The sequence below is a fragment of the Lissotriton vulgaris genome, chromosome 7 (assembly GCF_964263255.1).
Source record: "Lissotriton vulgaris chromosome 7, aLisVul1.2, whole genome shotgun sequence".
NCBI lineage: Eukaryota > Metazoa > Chordata > Amphibia > Caudata > Salamandridae > Lissotriton > Lissotriton vulgaris.
In genome coordinates, this window is record NC_141695.1 from 1,428,291,834 (window position 1) to 1,428,317,691 (window position 25,858).

General features: G+C 45.6%; 1 protein-coding gene across 1 annotated transcript in view; it reads right to left on the bottom strand.

Annotated features, from left to right (window-relative positions):
* The window catches only part of MYL9 (myosin light chain 9), a 91,346-nt gene that overhangs the window by 3,678 nt on the left and 61,810 nt on the right, over window positions 1-25,858 (bottom strand). Inside the window, exons 2-3 of the mRNA XM_086932223.1 lie at window positions 19,541-19,743; window positions 7,642-7,803 (exon numbers count right to left, since the gene is read on the bottom strand). Coding sequence (XP_086788349.1) covers window positions 7,642-7,803; window positions 19,541-19,724 — 346 coding nt within the window. The 5' untranslated portion in view covers window positions 19,725-19,743. The remainder of the gene's footprint in view (window positions 1-7,641; window positions 7,804-19,540; window positions 19,744-25,858) is intronic.

Sequence of the window (25,858 nt, forward strand, 5' to 3'; positions counted from 1 at the left end):
GGCATGTTGGTCTTCAAAGCGGGCTATAGTTTAGCTAACTTAATGAGCTCTCCCATTTAGGAGTGTACCACGCCGTAAGATTTCTTAGAAGATTGTGTCTATGTACAATTGGGAAGAGACCACACGCCACTTTGGTCTGGTTTTATATATATAAATGTTCTATGTTGTTACCTCTAGAACTGACTGGTGACACGAGCTTGCAACCAGAGCGTGCAGCGCTTAACAGCGTAAATTTGCGAGGCTTGTAGCGTTATTTTTTAACAATCCCGTTTTGCCATTTACTTTAGTGTTTGTGTTTGCCTTCTTCCCTGGTTTTAATATTTGGCCCACTTGCCTGCACTTTAATCGGAAACTCACCGCATTTTTGCGGGCCCCCTTGCCGAGCATCTCCATTTCGGCAGACATCTTGAGGAACTGAAGGACGCCTGGCGGCGCCATTTTGGCTGACGGTCTAGTCGTCAGAAGGACGCTAGACCTGCATTTAAGGCGAGTGTGTGAGTCGATCAGTCTCTAGAACTGACTGGTGACACGAGCTTGCAACCAGAGCGTGCAGCGCTTAACAGCGTAAATTTGCGAGGCTTGTAGCGTTATTTTTTAACAATCCCGTATTGCCATTTACTTTAGTGTATGTGTTTGCCTTCTTCCCTGGTTTTAATAGTTGGCCCATTTGCCTGCACTTTAATCGGAAACTCACCGCATTTTTGCGGGCCCCCTTGCCGAGCATCTACATTTCGGCGGACATCTTGAGGGACTGAAGGACGATGGCGGCGCCATTTTGACTGACGGTCTATTCGTCAGAAGGACGCTAGACCTGCATTTAATACGGTTATGTTAACGCGCAGCGGTCACGCGCAGCGGGCTCGCCGGACTACCGCCGGAGTCACGCCAGAGTCCAGCCCGTCTGTGCCCGTCTGGGCCCAGACGGGCTTAGGGCCTGACCCCATGTTAAATTATTCAGGGTCCGCCATCACTTATACCCGCGAAGATCTTTTATTATTACGCCTCCCAAAAGATCTACTTGCACGTACATGTACAGAGGAGCCAAACCTTTTTCACACTGCGGACTTTGCTGCCCGTCCTGGCAATCTACAGTAAGGAATCCCCTACGAATGGCTTTGTTGAATTGTAGATCTCTTCCGAAGCATTCATTAGAGATTAATCTCCTCATACAAGATCACAACCTAGACATCTTGTTCTTAACGGAAACATGGCTTACATCAGGCTCAGAGGTGGATATTGTAAGAGCCCTCCCCCCAGGCTTTTTAATCTACTCTCACAATAGGCCGGTAGGTCGGGGAGGTGGTATTGCCATACTTTACAGGGTTTCCTTGGTGTGTAGGGCTCAGAACAGTGGGGTGTTGGACTGTGAGAGCTGTAAGTTCTCTTTCCAGATCTCACCTACGGTGGCAGTGTCTGGGTTATTGGTGTATCGTCCTCCAGGATGCATCAGAAATTTTGTTAGTTCCTTGATGGAAACCGTCACGTTCTTGGCTTCCTCGACCACCAATTTTATGATGATGGGAGACTTTAATCTTCATTTTAATGACCCGGCGGATCGCTTGGTGGCTGACCTTCAATGCGACCTAAAGGTATATGAGGTAGACCTCATTAATCTTAAATGAGTGTTTCCAAATGAAATTTGGTCACAAGCCCAACTGGGGCACTCCTTATAAGTGATCACGAATAGAGCTTCATATTTTCATCTTTTTATTTTTTCATTTTTTCAAAACGAAAAGAGTTCATTTAAATTTCATTAGTTTCCAATTAATTCAAAGGACCTCCTGAAATTATTTTCCAATCTCCAATGCATTTCGAGCGTACATTCCGCTCTTCATCAGGGAGTGCGTTCTAGAAAAAAACCGATACAGTACAACCAATAAATTCAATTTCTATAGGAAGAGACATTACATTTCAAAAATGCATGAGTGTAAACAAGCGTCTATTTCAAAATCACACTAGCGTAACTGATACAGTGTTCGTGTAGTGCCGGAAAAAGCCTTATAGCCCAAGTGAAAAAAAACGTGTTAAAGTGCTCAAGGTTACGCAAAAATTACTCACGTACCCATTAAACGAATCGTGGAAAATCTAGGAGAAAAATAAGGTGTATGTCAGACAAAGGTAGGCTGACAAAGTAAATGAAGAAACTCGACTCGCGCTTTAAAGAGTAAAGCGCTTCAGAAAAGATGCGGAAAGGGTACGGAAACGTAGCCCTCTCAGGACCGCTTACCTGGTGAGATTAGATACGCGCGTTCAGGGAACCGTCCATAACACCGTGTACGGTGATCCTAACATTAGTGTGCTCATTATATACGCACAGGTTTACAAAAACGCGGGGTTTAGAAAAAACCAAGTGGCGTTCAAAACAATCGAAACAGTGAGGCGGACTAAAACGAGTGGTCACGTGAACGATAGTAAAAAGGTGGCGGCCATCTTAAAATGGTGAGGTTCCAGCGTGATAGATTATAACAGTAAAGACAACTCGTAGCACACATGTAATATTTAGAGGCATCACATTTACAGAAAATCAAAGAGCAATATAAACAAGTGTCAGTAATGTTACAGATAACAAACAAATTCAATTCGTTCATTTAAACCATTTAAGGCTTTTTCCGGCACTACACGAACACTGTATCAGTTACGCTAGTGTGATTTTGAAATAGACGCTTGTTTACACTCATGCATTTTTGAAATGTAATGTCTCTTCCTATAGAAATTGAATTTATTGGTTGTACTGTATCGGTTTTTTTCTAGAACGCACTCCCTGATGAAGAGCGGAATGTACGCTCGAAATGCATTGGAGATTGGAAAATAATTTCAGGAGGTCCTTTGAATTAATTGGAAACTAATGAAATTTAAATGAACTCTTTTCGTTTTGAAAAAATGAAAAAATAAAAAGATGAAAATATGAAGCTCTATTCGTGATCACTTATAAGGAGTGCCCCAGTTGGGCTTGTGACCAAATTTCATTTGGAAACACTCATTTAAGATTTATTGTTACGTTGTATTGGACGGACAACGTACCCAAGGGAGCAACCTTAAACCTTTCTAAACACATACAAATGTACGCTAACAACTCTATTTACTAAACCTTAGGTTGTGCACTTGTCCTACTTGGATTGTTTGTAGACCTCATTAACTCAGGGGAAACTCATAATAAGGGCCATTTGCTCGATCCGATTTTTACTAATGTTGTTGCTGTGAAAGTCTTACCTCCTCTCCCACTTCCGTGGTCGGACCATCAGTTAATTTCTTTCACCTGGCAAATGGAGGTCACTATTACATCTCCTCCTAGTGTCTGTATCTCCGAAAGACCTTGGTCGAGGCTGTCGGTTGAAAATTGGACTCTTAAACTTGAAGGTTCCCGTCCCTCCCCTGTCTCGGACCCAGTACTGGCAGATGCGAATCTCAGTAGCTGGTTGACCAGCTCACTTGACTCTGTCCTCCCAAAAAGATCTGCTGTAAAAAGAGAGAAGAGAATGAGCTCTGCTCCCTGGTATACGTCTGAGCTAAGAACCCTTAGAAAGGGTTGCAAGAAGCTTGAACGTGCCTGGAGGAAGGACTGGGAGGAGACCAGTAAGGCCGAATATCGCTCGGCGATAAGGGCGTACAAACTTGCTCTTCAGTGCACTAAAGCTCAATTCTTTAAGGAGAGAATCGAGAACGCTTCGAACTCCTCTAGAGAAACCTTTTTAGTGGTTAAGGAGCTTTTGAGGGTTCCCGAGCCGCCCGCAGCCATTGATAATCTAGAAGAAAAATGCAAAGATCTAGCAGACTATTTCCACACAAAAATAGCAAACATCCTAAGTGCCCTGCCCCAGATGAACGAGAGAGCAGAGTCTAGCAGTGAACTAGTTGGACCCCCTGTTTGTTTAGAAGCTTTTGGACCAGTATCTGTGGATGAGGTCCTCAAGGCTCTGGCCACTATTAAGAGTGGCTCACCTTGTGATCCAGTCCCCATGAGGATTTTGAAACAGGTAGGATCCACCATCGCTAATCCTGTGACCGAGTTGATCAATGCTTCTCTGGCGTCTGGCCTAGTCCCTCCGAACTGGAAGGGAGCAGTAGTAAAAGCCCTTTTGAAAAAGCCCAATTTAGATCCTCTTGACATGGCGAATTACAGGCCCATCTCTTTGCTTCCTGGGCTTAGTAAAATCACGGAAAGGTTGGTGAATCTCCATCTATCACACTTCCTTGAGTCCAATGGCCTGTTGAGAAATTCGCAAACAGGCTTTCGGCCAGGACAGGGCACTGACACCGCCCTACTGGCAGTCGTTGAAGAAGCCAGAAGCATTTTGGATTCGGGAGGATCAGTGGCAGTGATGCTCCTGGACCTCAGTGCAGCTTTTGACACTGTTAATCATCAAGTGTTACTTCAACGGCTGTCAGATGTAGGGGTGACTGGGACGGCATTGAAATGGCTTCAATCATTTCTTAGCGACCGGACCTACCAGGTATGGGAAGGTAGCGAACGATCAGCATCAATCCCTCTCCTATGTGGTGTGCCACAAGGCTCCTCCTTGAGCCCCACATTGTTCAATGTTTATATGGCCCCCTTGGAGGACGTGGTTGCTCCATTTAATATCAAAATCGTGAGCTACACTGATGATACCCAGTTGGTGGTCGCTCTTTCCCAGTCTGCCGAAAACCCAGACATGCTGCATTTTTGCATGTCCAAAGTCTACACCTGGATGTGTGAGTCAGCATTAAAGCTGAACGGTTCAAAGACTGATATAATGCTCTTAGGGTATAAGGTTCTTCACTCCCCTCGACTATCTGGCCCAGTTGTCTGGGCACTCCCCCGAACCCCAAGGAGGAGATTAAGAGTCTCGGGGTATGGTTGGAGCAAGATCTCTCCTTCTGGACTCAAGCAAAAAAAACGGCAGGAGTCTGTTTCGGTATTCTCCGGTCCGTGCGTAAAGTTCTGCCCCTCCTCTCACCGCTATCTAGGAAGTTGCTGATTTAGGGGCTGATTGTATCAAGACTGGATTATAGCAATGCTATCTATCTTGGTGCCCCGGAAGCAACGTTCAACAAATTACAGCAAATTCAAAATGCTGCAGCACAGTTACTTAAGAACATTCCAATGTCACGGTCGGCTAAACCTGCATTGAGGGCACTGCACTGGTTGCCGGTGCATGAAAGGGTCAAATTCAAGTCCCTTTGTCTTGCGCACAAAATTCTGCAGGGTAGAGGTCCTCCGGTCCTGAAGAATTTATTTATACCCTATAAGGCCAATAGAACCCTACGCTCAGACCAGAAACACTTGCTCCAGACCCCTCAAGTTAAAAAGGCACGTACAGGGGGAAGAAGATTCTCAGTGAATATTGCTGTTCTCTGGAATTCACTCCCCCTGAGTTTGCGTTCTGAGACTTGTCTTCTCCGTTTCCGCAAACTCCTGAAAACACATCTTTTTGTTAACTGCTGACCTTGAGTACATGTGACTGCCACTTTCTGTTTCTGGAACAAGCGCTGGGATGCTCCAGGGTAACTACGCGCTATTAGCACCATTTAAATGAATGGGCATCACAAGAAAATTCAGTTTTAATTTTGGGGTTTTGGTTTAATTCACCCACGATGGAGGAGATGTTAATGGGTTAACTGATGAAGTGGAAGGAGTTCAACCACAGGCAATGAAGCAGGACATTGGAAGCAACTTTCTAGTAGGCATTGGGAATAGTGAAAAATAGTTAAACTGCAAAATATCACAATTTTTAAAGAAAGAAGTGCTCCCAATAGGGGAAGTGGGGGTGCATCTAAATAAAGGAGTTTTTGCCACAGTGAATCATTTCCATTTAATGGAGCACTGGAATGGGGCTTGCGATGTGATGAAACCTTGAGTTTTTTGGCGCATGTCCTTGCGATGCATTTCTAATTTTTGACAGGCTTCTTGTCACTCCGAGTAGAAGCTCAGCCCCTTCTTTACCACTGCTCCTTTCTGTCTGAGTTCTAATTGCTGTTTTTCTGCCTTTAAGCAGTGTGTGTCCCTGTGTCAGTGCTTTAGATAGAAATTTCAGGTTTGGGGTACTTAAATACTTTGGGGTTTCATTTTTAGATCGGTGTATGCTGCAGATTAGCCAGGTCTTCCTGAGTGTGCTGCTCAGCTCAGCCCCTATGTAATTATAGTCTACTTTGTAGATCAGTTATAGCCTACAAGCCTGGATCAGGTTTATCAGTGTGAAACCAATACATTGATTATTAAAATAATGACATATATGCAAATTAGGCAAGGAGTTGACATGTCTACTTAGGCTGACTTTTGTCAAGCTTGCCGGTGGCACCCAGCATTTTATCTTGATTTTTAATGTGGTCTTATGCAGATGGTCTGATCCATGCTGGTGTGACATAGAAATCTGTGCATTAGCTTTATGTCTGGGCAGAGCTTCAATTACACCAGAGTAATCAGCAGTAGCAGCCCGTGGTGGGAGTGCTGCCGGCGGGTGACGTGGGGCGGGGCAGGGTGGGGGGTAGTAAAATCCGGAGTACAGCCGAACAGAGGTAAATAAACAAATAAATAAATAAAACGAATTTCGTTGAGCGCGCTGCATCGCATTTGGCGATGCAGTGTGCGCAATTATATTTATTTCTTTGTTTACTTACCTCTGTTCAGCCATATTCCGGATCTTACTATCCCCCACCCCACGTCACCACTCGGCAGCACTCCCCCACAGGCCGCTAATGGTAATCAGAGTACTTTTGGTGATCCTGAGGTACTGCGTGACATGGAATTACTCATAATACCATGATTACGCCAGCCTGTGTGATTAAGAGTAATATTGGGGAAAGAAATCCTACCGCAAGAGCACATTTAGCAAGCGCTAAATTTGTGTTATGTTGCATTTAGCTATTTCTTGGTGCAAATTGCACCCATGCGTCCATTTTGGAAGTGGGGTGAATTTTTGAGATAAGAAACTAGCCCTAAATGCAGAATTACTCTTCTCGCATGATCTCACAGAATTTGTGGGTAATTTACACTACACAGAATTATGCAAGTTATGCTGACCATGATTTAGCATATCCATAACCTGCTTCAGCCATGTTTGTTTGCTCACACTAATAATGCCTACAGAAATCGTATGTGTCTGTCATTGAGCTGTGCCCACCTCCTGACTCTTGAGGCAAGAAAACAAAACTAGCTTGCTCAGATGAAATATTTTCATATTTTCAAAATATTTTCATATTTTCTTTACAATTTGAGGGACACTTCACTTGTCCCTGTGACATTGGCCAAGGCAACTGCTTGTATTTATTTAATAAATGAAGCAATCACACAACTATATTTTAAACTGGTGTATAAATGTGTGTTTGCCACTGCTCTATGAGCTTACTCCATCAGGTCGCGCTAAGGGAAATTCTGGCCCACCGAAAGTGTGATTCACAGATTTTCCTTATGCAAAAAAATATTTTCAGTCATTGGGGGAGATTATCCTTGACACTGGTGAGCATGCTAATAACATAAAATACACAATTGCTATCTCAGCTCCATAGGGGACACTAGGTTGGTAGTGTATGAGATACGCTAGGCTGGTACAGTCCAGCAATTTGGTGTACATAACACACTAGAAGGACTCTTTTCTGGTTTGTGCTGCCTTATGACTCAGAACATGCAATCTTGCTCTGTTTGACTCATGATTCTGCCCCTACCTGCCCCTTCTTCGTCGAAGCAGGCAAATGCGTTCCGAATCACATCCTCGGGGTCTGTGCCATTCAGCTTCTCTCCAAACATGGTCAGGAACATGGTGAAGTTGATGGGTCCCGGGGCTTCGCTCATCATGGCCTCCAGGTAGTCGTCTGCCGGGTTCTTACCTGTGAGAGGAGAGAGGGACAGGAAAATACAAAGTAAGAGCATATGCCTCATGCAAGCAGGCCCAATGCCACTGATATACAGTAATTAGGCCGTATGCTTTAACACATTGGGACTCTGAGACCAGGGCGCTTCATTCATTCAAGACGGTGTCTGAAGAAACATTCATGCACAAGATACTTCACTCACATGCATTCCAGAGCAGTGCCCCAGGCCTGAAGGTGCGGGTACCTCAAGCACAGTAATTCAAGCCATAGACTCTTCACACACATGGAATCAGTCTGAGGTTCTCACACAGGGATTTAAGTCTACAGCGGCAGGCTACTCACACACTGGGGTACAATGCTGGTGTTGCAGGTTCCTCACAGAGGCATCTTCTGAGCAAAGCTGACCAAGGTCAAAGACCTGGAGGTTCTAATGCCAACTTTAAATTGCATGTTACAATCTTCTCTCTTTGCATTACATTCGAACAAGACCACTTCTGCACTAAGGGCCTCATTATGATGGCGGTCCGACGAGCCTCCAACCGCCATCGCAGCAGGAATAAGACCACTCAACAAGGAGTCGGCGCTCCCACCCGCCATATTTTGATAAGACTGCCCTGTAGGCAGTCGGAAACTGCCTTTTTCTACTGCAGCTTGTGCTGTGGCCCAGAAAAGTTTCCAGTTGGGATCCTTGGTGTGTCCTGACCAAGTCAGAGAACACACTTAGGCAACTCTAGTCTCTGATATTGGGGTGGTTGTAGCTGTCTTGGTTGTCTGGCACATTAACCTGGAGAAATGCAGAAATTACCCATATATTAATGGAGTTAGAGTTGATGCTGAAAAACTGGTATCTCCAGGACAGTATTTGGTTGAGCAGACGTATCCAATCACCAGTGTTGATAATGTAACCAAGGCTATGGTATCCTTGGATTTGAGAGGGTTTACTGGCCAAAAGTAGGCGGTCGTGTCCTCTGTAATTACTGTTGAGTGTCTGCTAGGGAATGATCTGGAGTCCTCAGCATGGGCCTCTGGTAGAGCTAAGATCCTGTGCAACCATGCTGGCACCTGAATGGGTGTGCATAAAATCCCAAGCACAGAGCAAAGCCCAGGCTGAAAAAGAGGTGTTGGAGTCTGAAAGAGTGTCCCAATCCTCCAAGAGAAAAAGGTAGCAAGTCAGGTAAGCCTGCTTTTGATCAGCCACAAGCTTAGGTCCCCTCTTCTTGGAGAGAAGAAATGTCGGCCCCAGAGGGAACTTGGGCCGTAAACAGCATAGCTCCTGGGTTCACGGGGACCTTCTAGGGAAGAGCTGTACCAAAGACAGTCCTACTCTTATTATTATTATTATTATTGGGACATTTATTAAGCGCTGCGATTACGCACACCGGCGTGTCCACGCGCTGAAAAGTAGGACAGCCTGAGACATTAAGCTGCTGTGCAGGAAAAGGGAAATGTCAGTGGCTCCCACAGGACCTATTGGGAGGAGGGACTCCTGTACACTGAGGCCAGAGACCCCAAACCTGGTGCCACTATGAGAGCGGTAGTGCCTCATTGGCCCATGACATCCCCCTAGCTGGGCATCTTGGCCACAGCAGGACTTAGAGCAGGAAAGTCAGCCACTTCTACTGGCCAAACATGTCCCAGAAGATGAAGGAGTTTTGTAACTCCTTTGTTACCTGCCAAGCCAGTGGCAAAGCAGGTAACCACCTATAGCCCCCCTTAATTCTACTTCCAGTAGTTGGGGGTACCTTTAAAAGGGTAGAGGTTGATGTTGTTGGCTCCATCGACCCAACAAGAGCTTCAGGGAACAAATTCAGGGAACAGATTCACAGCCTGTCACCCTGAAGCTATACCCCTCAGGACTGTCACTCCTCCTCCAGTTGCCAGAGCCCTCTTAACTATTTTTACAGCAGTGGGGTTCCCTAAGAAGGTGGTGTCAGACAGAGGTAGTAATGTCATGTCTGGCTACCTGAAGGCCATCTGGAATGAATGTGGTGTGACTTACAAATTCACCACCACATATCACACAAAAACAAATGGTTTAGTTGAGAGATTCAAAACATGCATGGAAGGTATGATCATGAGACTCTCTGAAAAACTCGGGATGAGATGGGATGTCCTTTAGCCATTCCTGCTTTTTGTCTTCAGAGAGAGGTACCTCAGAAGGGAGTATGGTTTTCCCTCTTTGAAATTCTGATCCGATATCCTGTAAGGGGAACACTGTGTCTGGTTAAGGAAGGCTGGTAGAGACTTTGAAAGGAGCCTAAACAACACAGTGTGGACTGTGTACTAGTCATATATTCCAGAATGGCAGAGTACATGGGGAAAGCATCCAAAAACCTTGAGGCCAGCCAAGAGCTCCAGAAGCATTGGTATGATCTAAAGGCTGCACTGGTAGAGTTCCAACCAGGGCAGAAGGTACGAGTTTTGAAGCCTGTGGCACCTAGTGCCATCCAGGACAAGTGGAGTGGTCCCTACCCTATCCTTGAGAAGAATGGTGAGGTTACCTATCTGGTAGAGCCGGGCACTAGAAGGAACCCTAACAGGGTCATCCATGTTAACGGCCTAGAGCCCTTCTTTGACAGGGCTGATGTGGCTATGCGCATCGCCTCTGATGATGATCACGAAGCAGAGAGAGAACATCTCCCTGACCTCCTCTCCTACAGCCCAAAAGATGGGTCAGTAGATGGAGTTGTCTTTTCAGACACCCTCTCTGCCCAACATCAAGCTGACTGCAGGCAAGTCCTGTAGGAGTATGCTGAGCTCCACTCCCTAACCCCTGGTCAAACTATTTGGTGTACCTATGATGTGGACACTGGAGACAATACACCAGTCAAAAACAAGAGCTACGGACAGTATACTCAAGTTATAGAGAGCATCAGTGCTGAAGTAAGCAAGATGCTGGAATTAGGTAATTGAACCCTCAGAGAGCCCCTGTGCCAGCCAAGTTGTGTTAGTCCCAAAGCCTTACTCCAAGGGTGAAAAAACCAGAGCTGAGGTTTTTTGTGGACTATAAGGCCTCAAGGCAGTAGGTAAGACAGATGCACATCCAATTCCTAGTGCTGATGAGCTAATTGATAGGTTGGGCGCAGCCAAGTTTCTCAGTACTTTTGACTTGAAATCAGGGCACTGGCAGATTAGTCTGACCCCTGGAGTAAAAGACAAATATGCATTCTCCACTTGAGATGGGCATTATCAGTTCACTCGTATGGATTGAAAAATGCCACTGCCACCTTCCAGAGGTTGGTGAATAGTCCTTGCTGAGTCGGAATATGTTTGTGCAGCATATCTAGATGATTGCTTTCTATAGTCCCACCTAAGAGAGGATCACCTGATCCACCTCGGGAAGATCCTGAAGGCTCTCCAATCTGCAGGCCTCACTATCAAGGCAAGCAAGGGCCAGATAGGGCAGTGCACAGTTATTTACTGGGGCCAACTTGTAGGTGGAGGCCAAGTTCAACCTTTACAACCCAACATCCAGACAATCCTGGACTGTGAAGCTCCAACCACCCAGACCCAAGAGAAGGCATTCCTTGTCTTCAATAGGTACTACAGGAGGTTTGGTTATGGGTATGCTGGGCTGGACTGGGTGTAGCCGGCACCGGGCATATCCACGGTGGGCCGCTGGGGGGTGTTTTTGTTATATTGGCCCCTGTAACAAAATTGTCCGTAACCGGCCCTAGAAAACAGCTCGGCCGCACACACCCCTATCCCCCATGGGGGGCTGGCCAATCAGTTTGCCAGGGCCGGTTTCAGTTCCCAGTCCGGCCCTGTGAGTGTGGCACCATTGTGGCACCCCTCAGAGAACTCACCTCCAAGAAGATGCCCAAAAAAATAAACTGGACAGTGAGGTGTCAAAAGGGTTTTGACACCCCGAAAGAAGCAATGTGCTCAGCACCCATTCTTAAAGCTCCATTTGAGATCTAGAGCAAAAGGTTAGGGCTGACGAAAGGACGGAGGATCATGAGTTCTATGTATCTTTGTGGGTAGTCAGGTGGTTTTGTAAGGTTAATGGGGGCTGAGCTAGTGACCGTTGCTTTCTCCATTCCATATAAAACTGCAACAAATATATTAGAACATGGAGGACTCGTTTAGATAATCCATAAGGTACAGTGCGCTCACAAAAGCACTCCCAATATTTCCAAAAAAGACACTAAGAGGCCAGGAAAATGAATCAGCATAGGACCTCATACTTTGGTTAAAGTTGCAAAATCGATTTTCATACTTGGAACCTGTGGTCCCAACACGAAGAAAATCACCTCTAAGCACTTAGCAGCTTCATAATGTTCAAACAGATGGTGAGGCGGCTAGAAGGGATGTTTTGGAACTGTCCTCTAAAATTGAAGGTAATTGAGAGTCACACTGGACCACCGAACAGATTTAAGGATAAAAAAACACTAAAACAAGAGTGCCTTCATAACATAGTAGACATTTAAAAAACAATTAAAGACAAGCCCCCGTAGCTCAATAGTTAGTTTGCTAAACCTGTGTTTTCAGTCTTCAGACTAGCAGCTTGAAGAAGGCAGAGTGTAGGCAAACCAAAATGTTCCCTAGCTCGCCTGGCCTCGAAACCCTCTTCCTGCCCCTCCTCACCCCCGTGAGGTTCATCAAATGCTGCAGCTGTAAATCAGGACAGAGGACCGCACTGGAGGTGTGGGTTCAAAGTCGTTCTGATATACAGAGGTGCCTCCCCACACACGTCCTTGGGCTCGTGTACAAGACGCCAGCCTCAAAAGGCTGCTGTTCCAGACACACAAAAGAATTTGACCAAGGGCCGTTCATTTGGTGTCTGTTTTCAGGAGAAGCCTGTATGCTGGAGGAGGAGGGGGGGGGGGGGGGGGTATGGGCTGAGAGGGGGGGTCAGTCTTGGTCTCACGGGGGATAACAAAATAAAGAAATAAAAAAAACGTACCTGCAGCCGTCCCCTCGTGCTCTTCTGCTCCTTTTCACGGCTTCTGGAAGGTACAGGCTCCTAGAATGCCCTGTGGCCAATCCTGAAGCTGCTCTCGTGCATGAGAGCAGCTTCAGGATTGGCGTGAGCGCCCTCGATTTGCGCTCCAGTACAGACTGAGAGTCTGTGTCTGCTCTGTCCAACCCAGCTACGTTGCTAGGTTGGAGAGAGCTTACACTGCGCATGTTGGTTTGGCCGGCCAGAGACGGCTGCCCAACCCAACATGCGCAGTGATGGGAGTGCACTACCACTCCCCTCAGTGCCTGTCAACATCTGGCCACGCCCCCAAGACTTGGCAGGAAAGGAAGAATAAAACAAGTGCAGCTTTATTTTTCCTTTTCTGCCATTTTTTTGGGGGGGCGGGGGGGGGGGGGGTGGAATGCTCCTCTGCCAATGCGGGGAACCGCTCCAGTCTATTTTGCATCAGGGACTAGGTTGTCCACCATTAGGGTAGCAGGTAGTCAACAAGGCTCTGAAACGATTACCTATATTGGGTAAGGTTGCCACCTGGCTGGTTTTCTAAAAGCATGACTGGTATACTATTGTCCTGCCAGGTCCAGAAATTAGGATACCCACACAGAGGCTGGATTTTTCTCCTTATCAACACATACTTTAAATCAGCGCTTGAAATGGAATTATAGAAGCTTAGGTACTCACTGACCAAGAGCACCACAGGGCTATTGAGTAATGGCAGCACCCTCACATTAAAAGTATTGAACCTTCACTGAGAAGTGCTGTACTCTCCCTCTCTCAAATGAGAGGGAGAGTACCTGTGAACACTGGTCCACTTAGAGCACCGCTTTAAACGGAAAATATAAGAAGAAAGCACTCGAAAATGTGTCCACAGCTGCCCTAGTGTTCCCTGACTGTTCATTAATATAAACAAAGACAGAAAGACCATCTTAGAAATAAATACACACGATTTCCCCAAAAATTCTATTCAAATGTCATATCCTGACCATACAGAATAATGAAATGTGAACAAATAACCAGAATTTTTCTCTGGAAAAGGAGTCATTGTTTTGATGTAGGCTTTTGTAGGTGACTTTTAGGTCCGTGTTCAATAGTGCGTTTATGAGTAGAGTTGAGCAAAGTTTTTTAAACGTGAGCATAATCTCTTAGAGATCCTGATTGTTAGCCTACTTGTAGCTTGCTGTGTTCCAGTGTTTTCCTGTGCCTTTGACTTGGACGAAGGGGGCCACTGCTATGCGACCCCAACCATATATGGACTGACCCCCCCCCCCTTTTTAAACAGCCGCTGCCTTTGTAATTGGTTGAAAAGGGTTCACTAGGAGCTGAAGGCGAGGATTAAAGTCTGCAGAACTAGGCTTCTGCTGTGATTAGCTTGAGGAGCTAGAGTAGGGGAGGCGTTCAAGGTGCACTAGAGGACAAGCATTTAAGCTGGATTTAGTAATATACTCCTTATACAGGTAGGATTTAGGCCTTATACAGAAGATCGGGAGCCAGAAGATTTCCCTACTGCCTGCATTGCGAGTGGGAACACCCACTGACCTGCACCTACTTCCTGGTACTTGGAGCTGCACTTCGGGTCTGACGCGATGAGGATTCGCTGCCACCACGCCAATCGAGAACTGCGTCTATCCTGCTGTCTTGGCAACTCGTCTCCAAAAATTTGTAGAAACTCACTTCTTACACAGGTAGGATTTTCCTGTGGAATATTTATTGGTAGAGTATGATAACGGCTCTCGACGTGGTGCTCCCTCGCCAAGCAGCCAGCAACTGCGGGCCGGAGAACACCAAAAGACGACGTCAAAGAAGACATTGATCACATGAGGGGCCCATGAAATAAGCACATCTCATGGCCTCGCAATAAATCACAGCACAGGGTCAGACACTGACATTTCCATCTTATTCTTTCTAATTGGAGGAGGTTGGATGGGTGCTGCTGCGACTGTCCCTAGCCCTTCGATGTTAATTTATAGCACTGCCCTGGGCAAGTTGAGAGATGGTGCTTGTTACAATGGACCAAGTAGGTGCCTGGTTGCCCAGGCCTATCTCCCAAAGAGTGCCATAGAATTGGGCTCCGTTGGGATGGCTGTAGCATGGCTTTATTAGATTACTGGTGGGTCCCGTCTTCTTTGATATTGGGGAATGGATGAGTTTATCCTGAGTGAAGATACACCTAGGGGCCCTGGGAGTAGTCATAGGAGGCCCGAAGCTGATTCATTAATGTTGGAAGAGGCATCTAGGTCAACCATGACTCTAGTGAACTGTGGTCAGGAGACCAATGCCTAGTTTTTCACGTGTAATTGAATGACCCTATTTAGTGATGACTATCTGAACACGAAGGCTGTTTTTATTGTGTTTTCATGTTTTGCAAATAAATATGGCCCAAGCATTGTTATTCTTAAACCCAACGAGTAGTGGGGGATGGGCAAGATGCAGTTGTGGGGCAAGAACGTGGTGGCACGTGAGCCTTCCCTCCATGACTCAGTGTTGCGTGAGGGTTTGGGGGGGTAGGGGTCCCCCACCTGTACGGAGACTTCTCTTGCAAGTGTTAGTTGATGCCAGTAACTTGTGAGCATGTCTATGCAAGTGTGTTCCATCCTTAGCTCTTTCTTGTGAATACCCTAAAACATTTTGACTTGATTACTCGCAAGTATTTCATATGCAACTGCATGTCTCACTTGGCTTTTCCTCTTGAGTACTCTGAAACTGTGGGCCATATTATCAAGCAAGGGTGATAAATTATCGCCGCTTTTATCAGCAGCAAACTACCGCTAAAGCGGCGATAATGGGCTTGGTAATATGCCCTTGTGAATTCCCATAGAAGCCCAGGTTCTGGTGTGAACCTGGGCTTCTATGGGAATTCACAAGGGCATATTATCAAGCCCATTATCGCCACTTTAGCTGCAGTTTCCTGCCCATAAAAGCGGCGATAATGTCTTGCCCTTGAATGATAATATGGCCCTGTGTTACACAGGTAACTTGGGAGCATTTTTTATGACTGTTTACTTCATGTTTTCCTCGAAAGTGACTCAAAACAAATAACGCTTATGTAAAAAAAAAAGTTTGCAATAGCCTTGATTTAAAAAAAAAAAAACGTCCCTGGCGAGAAATCACAGGTATTCTGGATGGTGTCCCTACCTTTTGCAAGCATTTCAGTTACTTGGCAGGAAAAAATAGGCAACTTTGCACATCCTTATTCATGAGTAATTGCACATTTATTTATTTTGTTATTTCATAGAATGCTTCCATGCTGCTTTGGAGCCCCATAGGCAACTAAGCTTACGATAAGTTCCTGTGCAAGCAGGCGGTATTCTTTACTTGGTGGGACACGATCTGTGTCCAGAAGTTGCTGGCCGGATTTATTCAGCCAGGAGCAAAGACTGAGGCTTAAGGTAATATAACTGCAAAGCTGGGAGTGCACGAAACAGAATAAATTGCCAGGATTAAGCTCTGCAGAAATGAAGCATGACATCACTGGACGGAAAGGAGCTACATCGGAGCTCCAATATCAAAGACTTGCTGCATTACTCCTCGAAAGAGCCCTAGTTGGGTGTACTTGTAGCGTGCTACTCGCCGAAAAAAAGCTTCAACACCCCATCAGGGATAGCAAGCGCTATATGGATGCAGACATTTTCCCCTATTCAATTCCTCCGCTATCCTTCTCATTCCAATTAACTCACTAACATATCCACCACTCATTCACCACTAATCCTTTATGGGTTCCGGAGTAGCGTGCTACTCACCGAAAAAGGGCTTTGGCACCTCGTCAGTAGTAGTAAGCGCTATATAAATGCAACTACAGTACAATACAATACAATATTGCCTTAACAGTATCGATTATCTTACCTTGACTAGTTGGATCAGTGCTTTAAATGGGCCGGTACTGTCCGGTCCTGAGTTCAGTCGATTTTTTTATTTTGAGAGGGAGTGTACCTGCACTTCTCAAGAGTGACGTAATACTTTTAATTGGTGAGTACAGGCACCTCTCATTTACAAGCAGGTACTCTGGTACAGGGTACCTGCACTTCTATTTTTTCATTTCAAGCACTGGTTGGATCAGAATAATGACACTATCAAATGAGAGTGGTCACACAGTATGTGCTTCTTGAGCAAATCCTTGAAGTACTTTAAACTTGCACTACTTACATCCTTCCAGTGTTACCCTAATGTATGTGTAATAGAATAAAGTGATTGTGAATGAATATGTTTATCTATGTAATAGGATAATGTGCCTATTAGTGATTGTAGGTATTTGCAATGGGAGAAAGTACGTCCAGATGATGTCTAATATAAGGAATGTTGACTTATTTGTTTTGGTTCATCTGCAGTTATGGTTCATGTGCATATTTATGTGTGGTTACGTGTGTATGTTCCTGTGTCTGTGTATCAATAAGTGGTTAATGTGTTGGTTTGAGATAGAAAGTGGCTGGTGAATATGACTGTTTATGTGTGATACTGTAGTATGGATTTTTGTGTTGTTAATGCTGCAGGTGAATGCAAGATGCTGTCTGCGGTACATGTCTTTCTGTTTGATGGGTAGCTCTCTTTGTGTGGCAATGTTGGTATGTGTATGTGATTGGTAGCTATGTCTGAGTGTCTCTGTCCATTCTTAGTGTGCAGCTATATGTTTGCTTTGGGCAGGCTGCAATTTTTTATTATTTTCTATGTCTAGTGCCCTGCTTTGCTTAGTTGATAGCTCTGTGTTGCCCTGCTTGTTTGTAGACTGCCCCCAGTGGCTGCTGGTTAAATGTTTTCATGTTTGTGGTTGTTGTGTAGTCTGCTTGCTCCATGTGGTTTTTGGATAACTGTTTGTGTGTCTGTGGGTCGTTGTGCTAGTGTAGCAGGTGGGTATCTTAGAGTGTCTTTGCTTGTGTGTGTATGTTTGGTGCATGGCCCTGTGCTTTGTGATGTTATTGGTTAGCTCGGTTTCAGTGGCTGTTGGATAGTACTGTATTTGTGGTAGGTCAATACTTCTGTGAGTTGGCCAATGTATGATTGCTAGGGAGCGCCATATGCATAGCTGGGAGTTATAGATGAGCGAGAGAAAAAGTAGAAAGAGAGAGAGCCAGATTGTGTGTGTGTGTGTGCACGCACACCAGGGCAGAGGTCCTAAAAAAAGAAGTGGGGGACGATGACATCACGACAGGAAGTGACGTCACGAAAGGTGGCTTGCACCATCAGACTCATTTTCTCCCCTCGCTCACCCCTTAGATGCGATTGCATCAGAGAAGCCAGCGCATGAGCAGCGTTCTGAATGAGCTCCGATCTCGCCCCAGAGAGGCCAAAGAGTGAATGTGTGGCTCCATTTGCCCCAGTAAATGAGCCCCTGGTGAAAAAAAGTGGGGGGACGCCGTCCACCCGCGTGGTACCCCAACTCGAGCCCTGACACACACCCTCTGTCACCCTGGCACCTGTCTGCTTAGAGATTATACAGGGCAAGTTTGATCATTAGTTGTCTGTATGACTCACGGATACTTTTTTATGCCTCTGCTTTCTGGGCAGCAAACCTGTGGATGTGTGACATGATGTGTAATTAATAGCTAGCTCTATATCTTGTTTAGTAGAGTGACGGTGCGGCTGTGCTTGCTTGTTCACCAGTCCCTCGTTCAGGTTGTAGACAAGGAATTATGCCCCCACACTCCTTACCCTTTAACTGGAGGCAGTACACTCTTGAGGTTGCGGCCAACTGCACGCCTTTAAATTATCAAGTGAATAAATTAATGTTGAGTGTATCTACTTGAGTTCACGACCAGACAATAATCCTGTACAGTTGCGTAATATATCTCTTATTGTACATTTTTTAAGTGGACAAATGAAGCCATTTTCCTTAAAATGTCTTTCCTATCCTTACTTCTACTCGGTAGTAAGCATGAATTACATCATGTTTTGTTGTACAGTTCTGGTTGTTGACATTCGTCATGAAATGTATTCACGTAGTACTATGCAATTTTCTCTGTTGAGAACATTCTTTGTGAAATGTATCCAAGGTCAGAGATTGTGTTCAATTTTAGTGGAATCACAATCTCCCTATTCATAAGTGAATCAGTTATTTAGTGGTTCACAGTTTTTCAAACCAGCCAATACATTTCTCACCACCTATATATATATATATGCATATTGTATAATCTTCCAATTAGGTGAAATCCATCACGGGCGACATCCCCTACTTCGGAACTGTCTCATCGGTCCTGTGTTCAAGTTGTGCCAGTGGTTATATCTCTATTTGTTTGATTGATAGTTATTATTGTGCAGCTGTGTGCCTGCGTTTGGTAGGGAGGTGTGTGTGTCTCTGTGGCCTGTGTTTGCCAACACCGTGAATTTAAGGGCAGCTATACATTTGTACTTGTTGGGTAGCTCTCCATTGGTAGGTCTGCTTATGTGACCCTGTGTTCTCCGCCCATCTGGCCCTGGTCACTAACCCACAGATCCACAAGACCTCTTCTGGAGGAAGTTCCTTCTCCTAACTCGCTGTGAAGACCTTAAACTCCTTGCCTCTGCATCTCAGGCAATCACAATCACTGCCTCAATTCAGGAAGGACCTCGAGACATGGGTCTTCGACTGAACTGCAGACCCCCCTCCCCCCCCCCCAGCCCCCCCCCGGCCCCCTAGCGCCTTGAGACCCTTACGGATGATTTGCCACGCTCTACAAGAATCCTTATTGATTGACTGATGGGAGCTCTAGTATGGTTGATGGTTAACTCTCTATCTGTGGCTGTGCTGTGGGTAGCTGTATGTGTATGTGTCCGCCTGGTTAGGATTGCAAGAATTTCTCAGGGTTAATAGTAAGCACACTGTACGTGTCTGCTCAAAGCGTGCACTCTCACTGCCCAACATACCTAGGGATGCCAGCATGTCATGCAGATCTTCCTTATCTACGAAGCCGTCCCGGTTTTGGTCGATCATATTGAAGGCTTCCTTGAATTCTTGGATCTGCGATTGGTCAAACATAGCGAAGACATTGGAGGTGGCGCGCTGAGGGCGCTTCTTGGTGGTCTTCGCTTTGGTCTTCTTGCTGGACATTTTGGCGGTTGATGTTCACCTGAAATCAGAGACAAAACACAAGGAAGATTGTTTTTGTAAGACTTATGTTCTGCAGTGACCACATTAAAAGGCCAGGTACTTTGTGTCAGCGGTTAGTAGAGCTTTTTTGTAATGGAGTAAAGACGCAGGCTGTATCGTACAAGCTGTCTGTGGAAAGCAATGTAAAAAAAAGTCAGAATATTGTTTAAAAAAACATTGTCCTATTGGATGTAGGTTTTCTAGGTTAACTCCAAATGGGAAATATTTGGAAGATTATGTTTAGGAGACAATATTTATGTCAGAGGATATTCTAACAAAGATTTTGGGGCCACACCTGGTAAATAGGTGTGATCCTGTTGTTACTAGCGCACACAGTGTGATGATAACGAAAACTTAAAACTTATATAAAGATCTTAAAGATTTTGTATAAGGAAGTAGGGAGCAAGGCCTATTTTAGGGTGGTGCGACCAGTGCAGTTGCACGTGGCGCTGAGGTTGGGGGCACTGTGTTTAGAAACTACTTATGGATTTAAAAACCCCTGCTGCAGAGATCCCTGTGTTTCCAGCAGTTTTCAGACAACAATAAAAATGTCAAGATAACTCTAGTGATTACTGTTCCTGCTAGAGAGAGAGCAGAGATTTGTCCAGTGGCAATTTTGACCTATTATAAAGTAGTACAGAGGGTGAATTTGCCTGCTGCAAAGAACTTGTACCATGCAGATCTAAGAACTGTATTCATGTGGATAGCTCAGTGGGTTATTAATTTCATCAGAGATACTTTTGTTACATACAGTTCATAAGTTGCAATCCAAATATAGCACGGTGACCTATGAACTGTCATCAAACAGCTGCAAGCAAACTGCATGTTATAGGTTAAAACATTATATTTTTATCCCTAGTCTTTCATTACATATGTTGCTAAAAAGGGTTCATTTGGGTAGAAATACATTTTAATTAGTAAAGCAAAAACCAATCATTGTGGTACTTTTTTTTTTACATTTTAAATCCTGAGTTTGTGCTTCTCATAAAATGAATTTTGTTGCGCGCACTGCATACCCAAATGCGATGCAGTGCACGCAACAAAATGCATTTTATTTATTTATATGTTTACTTAACTGTAATCCTCCGTAATCCATAGATTACTACCCCCACCCTGCCCCTCCCCCTACCCACGTCACCACCCGGCAGCTACTCACACCACCGACTGCTACTGGTACCAGCTATTGCCGGAGATCATTCTGGGCCTGCAGTGTGTTTATTCTTCCTTATTCCCTCTTCCCCCAACATGCCATAGTGATTTGCTGTATATTTGGCAACATCTATGAGTAAGAAAGGAGGGTAGGAACTCACACTGGATTCCGCAGCAGCTAGAAACCTGGCAGTTTGTCAGGCTTACCATGAATCTGAACCTGAATCCACAGTAAGTTATTACTCAGGGTATCTACAAAATGCAGAATAAGCTGGAAACAGTGCACCAGGAATGAGCTTTTTTGTTAGATACATTTTTAGAGATCATTACTAGGGGCCCGAAATTTCTTGGCTGCATAAGCTTAAAAAATCTATGTATTGTAGCCAGTGGTGGCTCCGCCGCTAAGGCGGAGGAGCGTCGCCCTACTGCTTTTAAGAAGTGTAACAAGGGATAAATAAAATGATAATAACTGAACGTTATTATCACTTTATTTGTTCCTGCGGCTGGGGCGTGCGGGCTGTTACAATGAAAGGGCAGGGAAAGGGAGGAGTGGTTTGCCCACTTCTGAGTGCACATGACTATTTGGCCCTCTCTGGCTGGCCAAAGAGTCGTGCACACTTTCCCTTTTCTCCACACAGGCTGCATTACTGCCAGTGTGTAGAACATTGCCAGGTTCCCTGCTCCTGGCTGAGCGTCGTACCACAAGGATCAGACCTATTACAACGTTGCATTGCAGCATTGTCATTAGTCAGAGGAGCCTGGGTGCCTTCTGGTTCCCAAGTCCTGACAGAAGAGAGACGTGGCAGGGATAAGTTACGTTTTTTTCCTTTTATGTTTTTTTTTTACATCTCCTCCCTGCCCTCCCCTCAACCCCAATCTGTGCCGGCCGCCACTGGTTGTAGCAGCACTTCTTTTGCTTCTCCTGACTAACTGATGATCCCATACATTTCAAGCCTTTCTAGTGCAATGCAATGTACAGTTTCTTTCATGCCTTAATCTATTCCAGTCTGAATTTAGAAGCCCTTTAAAGGAATATAAAGCCCTCCTGAAGGCTGCAAAATCATTCTTCATTTTGGAACATTACAAACTTCTGACCGAGGGCTACAGCCCTTGGAATAATTACCTTGTTCTGTCACTCTTCTAGCTTGGTGAAAAAGGTCTTGGCTTTTCGGGGTGACCGCAACAATCTGGCCGAGCTTTGCTCTGCCAAGATCTCTGAAATCTATGGTGAACTTAAGGTACAAAAGATAGATTCCACAAGTGATTCAATAGGGTCCTCTTCAGACCCTCTTCCAAAACTTCACAATACCAGTGGTCTTCCCCTTCAAGCCATCGCTGTGAAGTCAGCCCATTCAAGTGCTGCCTTTAATGAGCTTTGCAAGGTTGAAGGCTATTCTTTCTCATTGAGGTCAGAGTCTCGAGATGACCTGCGCCCAATCAAGGTCTGTAAAGGGCTCTTTCCAGCAATCAAAGACTGTCTCTTAGTAGCCATTGAGGCATCTTTGAGGCTAGGCTGAGTGGAAACGTCAGACAAGTCACTCAGCCACCAGTGATAGCTAATGTCATAGAGAAGCACCTGGCCACATGGCTTACTAGCCTTTTGCTAGGGGGAAGTTTCTTGTCAAGTGTCAGTCACTCTTTTGGCCTAAATATTGTAAAGAAGCTGCCCTAGTGGCAGCTTTATACTGACTTAGGGCTTGAGAGGATGAGGGTCAATGCAGAGGGTCTTACTTTTAGATCTGTCCACGGTATCTGACAAGGTGAACCATGATTTTCTATTAGAGCATTGACAGCAGTGGGACTTACAGGTTTTACACGATCCTTTTTAAACAACAGAACCCAATCCATGGTGTTGTCTTCACCCCTCTATAGAGACTGTTTTGCCTTAAGGTGTCCCTCAGGGCTCAGCTTGGCCCCCTATCCTCCTCTTTAATCTATGCATTCAGCTTCTTAATAGGCGTATGCGTTCCTTAGCCTTCCACACCATCTCATATGCAGAACGCAGCTGCTTGTTGTTGGACTGCAAATGTGTCAAGGCGACTCCTTCTGGCATTGTGTCAGTTAAGCAAGCATTTGCATCTGTTTTTTTTGTTACAGAGTTTTATGTAGCATGACCTTGACCCGAATCAGGTATCACAGCGCTTTACATAGCACCAGCAACATTACATAAGGACACAATCATTTTTGTTAGGCACGGGGAGATTAAGTGATTTGCCCAGAATCACAGGATATTCAGCGTCATTGCCGAGACTCGAACCCAGTTCCCCAGATTCAAGGTCGAGCGCCCTAGCCGTTAGGCCAACTCCTCTCCCCTTTTGTCTTTAGCCGCCATTTGTATTCTGATTGAAAGTAAGCTTCTGTCTCATTAACTGTCTGCCTCAGTGAAAAGCTGCTTCGAGTTACTTCTTCTTATTGTATTCAAGGTTGTGAATCCTAATGCACTAATGAATAGCTTATTCTGTCTTTGCATGCCTTTCCTTTACCATAGCCCTGCTCCCACATTAGAGAGCGTTGAGCTTGAACAAGACAACCTTGAAAATGTGATTACATGTACCTGTTCTGCAGGTGGTAGCTCATCCTTCTTTACCTCCTGTGTTCATCTGTGCCCGAGCAGGAAAATTTCAGTCTGGTCGGGTCTTTAGGGGTGTTGGAAATGCATATTATGTTTTACCAAGTGTTCTGAAGTCAGTCCCTCTGCAGCTATCTCGTGAGGTTGTTCAGACTGGACTCCGCTGCAGCGCAATACTAATAAATAACTTGGTTTGTACTCTCTACTGTTTCACCGACTCTTCATTTCTTGTGGAAGGCTGAGAGGTGGTAGCGAGTGACCCTGGTGGCCCAATCCGGGTCACTTCTTCATTGTGAAATTTTTCAAGTCTTCAGCAAACTCCATCACTATGTTGATTAACAGCCTTCTGATAATCCAAAATTGGATGACTGCCAATGTTATAAAGCTCAATAGCGACAAGACTAAATTGCTACTGGTTGGGGGATAAGCCGAACATTGGTTGTCAGATTTCTCGTTTCACCAACTGGGAAAGCCTTGTTGTCCTGTACCGACTTTACATCAATCAATCAATCAGCATTTGCAGAGTGCAGCACTCTGACCCTGGGGGTATCTCGGCACTGGAGTGCGAGGTCTCTGTTGAAAAGCCAGGTCTTGAGGAATTGGCAGGAAAAGGGCAGAAAAAAAGCAAAACAGAGGGCAGAAAAAGAGCAAGCAGAAAAGGCAAAACAGAGGGTAGAATAACTAGCAGAAAAGGAAAAACAGAGGGCTGAAAAAAGAGCAGAAAAGGCCAAACAGGGCAGAAAAACAAGCAGAAGCAGGCAAAACTGAGCAGTAGAGGCCGTAGCAGAGGGAAGAAAAACAAGCAGAAAATTAAAAATGGAGGGCAGAAAAAAAGAAGAAAAGGCAAAACAGAGGGCAGATAAACGAGCAGCAAGGCAAAACAGAGGGCAGAAAAACAGGCAGAAAAGGCAAAACAGAGGGCAGAAAAATTAGCAGAATAGTCAAAACTTAGGGCAGAAAAAAAAAGCAGAAAATGAGGCCTGGCCGGTGAACTCTGCTCCGTTCGATGAGTTTTCTGCACTGTGGAGCTCTGAAGACTCTGTGGAGCTGAGATTTTTCCTCGCTGTTAGACCTGACACCATTGGCTTGAGTCTCTCCTCCATTCGTTCTGTTTTGCCTCTACTGTTTTACGATGTTTTGCTGGTATATGCTTTGAGCGCTGTGTCACTGCTGATCAGTGCCATAGCGCAAGTGCTCCCTATGTTAAATTGATGTCACCATTGTATCCATGTTTGGCTTATTTGGTTTACTGTCAGTCCCTCGTCTAGTGCACCAGGAGTGCCGGGGCTTGTAAATGCAAATGCCGCTCGTGGGCTTGCAGCCCGTGTTGTGCCACCCACAGGAGCGGCCTCGTGAAAGAATGTCTACGGGTCGGTCATTGCGAGACCCACGTGCAGCCTAGTGCTGTCACGCGGCTGCGCGAATATACCTACTTGCCAGCCCCCCAAACCTTCCCTTGGCTCCATGTTAGTCACCCCTATGGTAGGCCCGCGGGCAGGGTGCATTGTAAGTCTGAGGTAGGACACGCCTGACCAAGTTGGCATGTCCTGATAGTGAAGTACCGCCACCTTGGTTCTTCACTATTGCGAGGTAGCCTGCTCTCCATTGATGAGAATGGGCCGCCGGGATTATTAATGCTATGATCCTAGCTGGCTCGGGGAGCATGGTGCAATGTCGAGTTTGGTATCCCTGAACTCGGGGTTTAATTACGCATCCGTTGGTGTGGATGGTTTTTGGACTCTGGATTTGAAAATAGCACTTTTAGAAGGTGTCTATTTTCTTGTCTAATCATATCTGGTTTCTGCTGGTCTTGCGTGTGTGTGATAGGAGCTGGGTGGCTCCACAGGTCTGGATAAGTCAGTGTGGGATGAGTGGGACAGTTACGTCGAGAGTAGGGGGAGAGTAGTTGTTGATAGCCTGCCTTGCCTGATACAATGCCGGCTCCACCTCCTGCCAAGCGGCTGATGGCTCTGTGCCTGCCCTGGACGATCCTAGCCCCACCTCCTGCCAGGAGGCCGATAGCTTTGCTCCTGCCAGTATCAATGCTGGCTCCACCTCCTGCTGGGCGTCTGAGGACCCAGCCCTGCTCAGTGAATAGGCCAGGTGCTTCTGCCTGGCTCCACCCACAACAGACCCAGGATGTTGGGAAACCCCCGGCATGGACAAAGGGATCAAAGACGAGAAGGGGTATAAGAGAAGGACCCCTGAACCAAGAATTTAGATCACTTCTGACAAGGAACCCTGTAACCAAGGACAAGAGGCCTGATGATCTAAGGACTGCCTACCCCTTCTGCCAGTGTGCTGTTGTTGGGGGAATCCTGCAGTGCTTCTTTATTTCTGCCAAGGAACCAGGAGAGAGGAACTGTGTGTGTACTCT